Source organism: Anopheles cruzii, unplaced genomic scaffold (assembly GCF_943734635.1).
Source record: "Anopheles cruzii unplaced genomic scaffold, idAnoCruzAS_RS32_06 scaffold02111_ctg1, whole genome shotgun sequence".
Classification (NCBI taxonomy): domain Eukaryota; kingdom Metazoa; phylum Arthropoda; class Insecta; order Diptera; family Culicidae; genus Anopheles; species Anopheles cruzii.
The window spans coordinates 1-3,699 of record NW_026455696.1 but is presented as its reverse complement, the minus strand read 5'-3'; the positions used below and the strand labels follow the sequence as shown (position 1 = coordinate 3,699).

At 47.1% G+C, this 3,699-nt stretch overlaps 2 protein-coding genes across 2 annotated transcripts; both read left to right on the top strand.

Annotated features, from left to right (window-relative positions):
* The first annotated feature begins 2 nt into the window (after positions 1 to 2).
* LOC128276698 (uncharacterized) lies at positions 3 to 2,179 on the top strand. Its single transcript, XM_053015157.1, has 2 exons — positions 3 to 134; positions 198 to 2,179. The coding sequence occupies exons 1-2, from the start codon at positions 3 to 5 to the stop codon at positions 1,896 to 1,898; spliced, it is 1,833 nt and encodes a 610-aa protein (XP_052871117.1). The 3' UTR covers positions 1,899 to 2,179.
* Positions 2,180 to 2,835: 656 nt separating this feature from the next.
* LOC128276697 (uncharacterized) lies at positions 2,836 to 3,696 on the top strand (the record flags this gene model as incomplete). Its single annotated transcript, XM_053015156.1, has 2 exons — positions 2,836 to 3,556; positions 3,637 to 3,696. Coding segments are annotated over exons 1-2 (759 nt in total), but the record flags the coding sequence as incomplete, so codon positions are not given.
* Between the last annotated feature and the right edge of the window lie 3 nt (positions 3,697 to 3,699).

The following is a 3,699-nucleotide window of genomic DNA, read 5'->3' as shown; positions in this document are numbered from 1 at the left end:
ACATGTTTGATGCACTTCTGCGCATCATAAAACCGGATCCCGATAAGTTCAACGTCTTGAACCACGGTGACCTGTGGTGCAACAATATGATGTTCCAGTACAATGGCGATGAGAAGATAAACGAAATCATGCTCGTAAGTGCCTTCCAAGTCAGAGCGATCACTTCAGTAGGAGTAACGATTACGAACTGATTTCAGGTCGACTTCCAAATGTGCATGTGGACCTCACCGGTGATTGATCTTAACTACTTCCTATTCTCGTCGGTTCGCGGAGACTTGAGGATGCACGAGATGAACAATTTGATTTGCTACTACTACCAGCACTTGACCGAAAACTTGACCCTACTCGGCTACGGCGGCATGCGACCTTCGCTGAAAGATCTTCACGTGGACTTTATTGAACGGCAATTGTACGGATTTGCAACAACCTTCTCGCTGCTACCGATTTGTTTGATGGAGAAGACGGACGATGCCTCGATCGATTTAATGCTCGATCAAGGAGAAGCCGGTAACGAGTTTAAACGAAAGATGTACAACGGTGCCGCCTATGTTGAACAGATGGGATCGCTTCTGGAGTATTTCTACGACATGGGAGCTTTCGACATCAATGGTCTGGGCGTCCAGCGTGCGTTGGGCGTTGATTGCGACGATTCGCTTGACTTACCGATGTGGCTCGATCGAAAGTTCTTCGAGGACGTGATCAGCCGTAAGCTTGGAGAAGCTCCTGCCAACGAGCGGATCATCAGAAGCGTTCATGTTGAACTTGCCACTAAAAAGGGCGATAACTACGCATCCGTACTGTATCGAGCCAAGATCGACGTACAGAATCAACGAACGGGCAGTGTTGAGAGTTTTTCGACGATAGTCAAAGCACCTCCGAAGGAGCCTGCGGAAAAAATCTCATACTTGGAGACTTCGGTACGCGAAACCCAGATGTACACCGATTATATACCGGCGTTCGAAAAGATGTACCGTGACAAGGGAGTCGAGGTTCAGTTTGCCCCAAGTTGTCTCAAGTCGTGCCGAGGTATTCCTGAGGATCTGCTAGTGTTGGACGACCTAACATATAGTGACAATCGTATGGCGGATCGTCGAGCTGGCTTGGACCTGAAGCACACGGAATTGGCACTGGGTTTGCTGGCGAAATTCCATGCAGCCTCCGCGGTATACGTGGATCGTGGTCACACCTTGACGGAAGAGTTTCTTGGGCCAAAACCGGTCGAAGGGTTCAGAAAAATGTGCAAAGATATATTTCAACCGATTCTGGACGATCTAATACAGGACATGGCGAATTGGGATCTCGAGCCGGATTACTATGCCGACTTGCAAAAACTGGCACGGCATATGTTGGACGAACTGGCACCAATGATGGCTCCTCGCAATGATCAGTTTAATGTGCTGATTCACGGCGATCTGTGGACCAATAACATGCTTTTCAAATACGGTACTAACTCCAGTATTCCATCAGTAGCCACTTTGCTAGACTTTCAAGTATGCTGCTGGGCATCTCCGTTGGTCGATTTGCACAATTTCCTTTTTTCGTCTGTCTGTGCCGAATTGATGTTGACCAAGCTGAATTATTTCCTTCGCTTCTACCAGGAACATTTGGCCGAGAGTCTTGTGTTGTTGGGTTACACTAAGCGTCTCCCAACGCTACAGCAACTTCACGCGGATTTCACCGACCATCTTCTGTACGGTTTCTTCAGTGCAATGCTGATGTTGCCGTTTGTGTTAGTTCCAGATACGGAAGACGCGTCGCTAGGTACAATGCTAGAACCAGGCACCGATTCTTGGCAACGGTTCCTGAAGAAGATGTTTCGTAATGACCAGTTAAGAACACATCTAAAAATGCTAATCCCATACTTCCGTGTACGCGGCATTCCATGTCAGGCGAAATGATTTGTCACAAGTATTATCCTGAAGGAAAGCCAAATAAAAATTTGCCATTTATTTTTCCAAACGTGGGTTCATGTAGAGGATGTATCTGTGATTGAACTGTCGGATGTAATCCAAACATGCCACAGTGAGGAATATCGTTATCTTTAAAGTATGATTGTTTAGGCTGGCCTGATGGAAATGACTACCGGAACCCGTATCGCAAAATTGACTCTGTCAGCTATTGGTGACATCAAGCCAGACCCGTGCCAATGAACTAGCATCGGGCGCACGCTCCATAAATGGTATAACCGATAACGGGCGAGCGATAGCGGAACCATGATATGATTACAATTTTGCGCGTGTCGAATAGATGGTATTTCATTGAAACGCGTGCCAAGGCCGTTTTCTACTGGACTTAATATTAAAACTAGCACTAAGACCGACGCATTACGATCGTGCATCACGGCTGCGACTAGTTCTAAACCACGATCCCTCGCGGCACACGAAAACCACAAATATTCAATGTCATCATCATTCACTTAACTCATTCACTCATCTGAACAGCGCCACTATATGTTTAATTGTGTTCAAGGTTCAAACCCACCCTAGGTTAATCCGGAATGCCGTCATTTTGTTGCACATAACCGGGGGCTCATATCCACCTAGCACTGAGTCTTTTAATCGAAAATAACTTTTTTGGACTATAATAAAGTATGGTGTTTTACAAACTAAAAACAACAAAAAACATCATAAAACATGAATGATGAATCATTAGAAAAACGCCACTTACTTCGAATAATGTTGTAGTTGCGACCAGAGTATACTACTCCACACAACGGACGCCTATTGACGGTATAGATAATAAACCTTCTGAAGCGCCATAGGTAAACCAAAACAGATTGCTTGCGACCCGTTTCTAGCTAGTACATCACGAGCATCCGAGCAGTGCGGACCTAATACCTAATCGTTTGAACGACACAATGGCGCCTCCGAAACCAGTTGCGGTTCCCTCGTGGATGACAGAGAACTTTTTTGTGGAACCGATCGCGGCCAGATTCGGCTTACTGGCTGATGAGTTCAACATCGAGGCTCTAGACGTTAAACTGGCCACCGAGGCCGGAGACAATTTCGTATCGATTATGTATCGTGTCGGGGTTTCAGTGCAAGTCGCCAGCGACACTCCCGGAGAGCGACGTGCTGTGTCGTTGATCGTGAAAGCTTTGCCAAATATGGGATTGTCGGAAGAGATGATCACCGCGATGAACGTGTTCCCGAAGGAGATCGCTGTGTACACAGATATTTTGCCTGCCTTCGAACGACTCTACCGGGACGCGGGTGTCGTGGTGGCATTTGGTCCAAGGTGTGTAAAGCACTGTGCCCAGCCGACGGACATTATTGTCATGGAAGATCTGAAGGATCACGATTTCCGCATGGCGAACCGGCGCAATGGTCTTGACATGGACCACTGCCAGACGCTGTTACGGCGCTTGGCTCAGTTTCACGCGGCATCTGCAGTGTATTACGAACGGAACGGTCCCTACGATAAGAAGTTTGCGGAAGGCGTGTACAGCGAAAAGAACCGCAACATGTTCGAACAGTTTCAAAGACAGCACGATGCCTTCATGCAGAAAATAATGCGCGAGTGGCCCAACAATGGCAACTTCTACGCGGACCTCATGGTGAGTATGCTCGCTGTAGGGAGATTCGGAACGTTTGTTTAAAGAGATTTATTGGGTTCCATGTTCCATGTCGCTTGCAGAAACACTGGGGAATGGACATGTTTGATGCACTTCTGCGCATCATAAAACCGGATCCCGATAAG

What these genes read in the sequence shown, in the direction of transcription:
- LOC128276698 (XM_053015157.1), top strand. Translation starts at nt 3, where the DNA reads ATGTTTGATGCACTTCTGCGCATCATAAAACCGGATCCCGATAAGTTC. An exon ending in AGATAAACGAAATCATGCTC is followed by an intron (nt 135 to 197) that starts GTAAGTGCCTTC and finishes AACTGATTTCAG; the next exon opens with GTCGACTTCCAAATGTGCAT.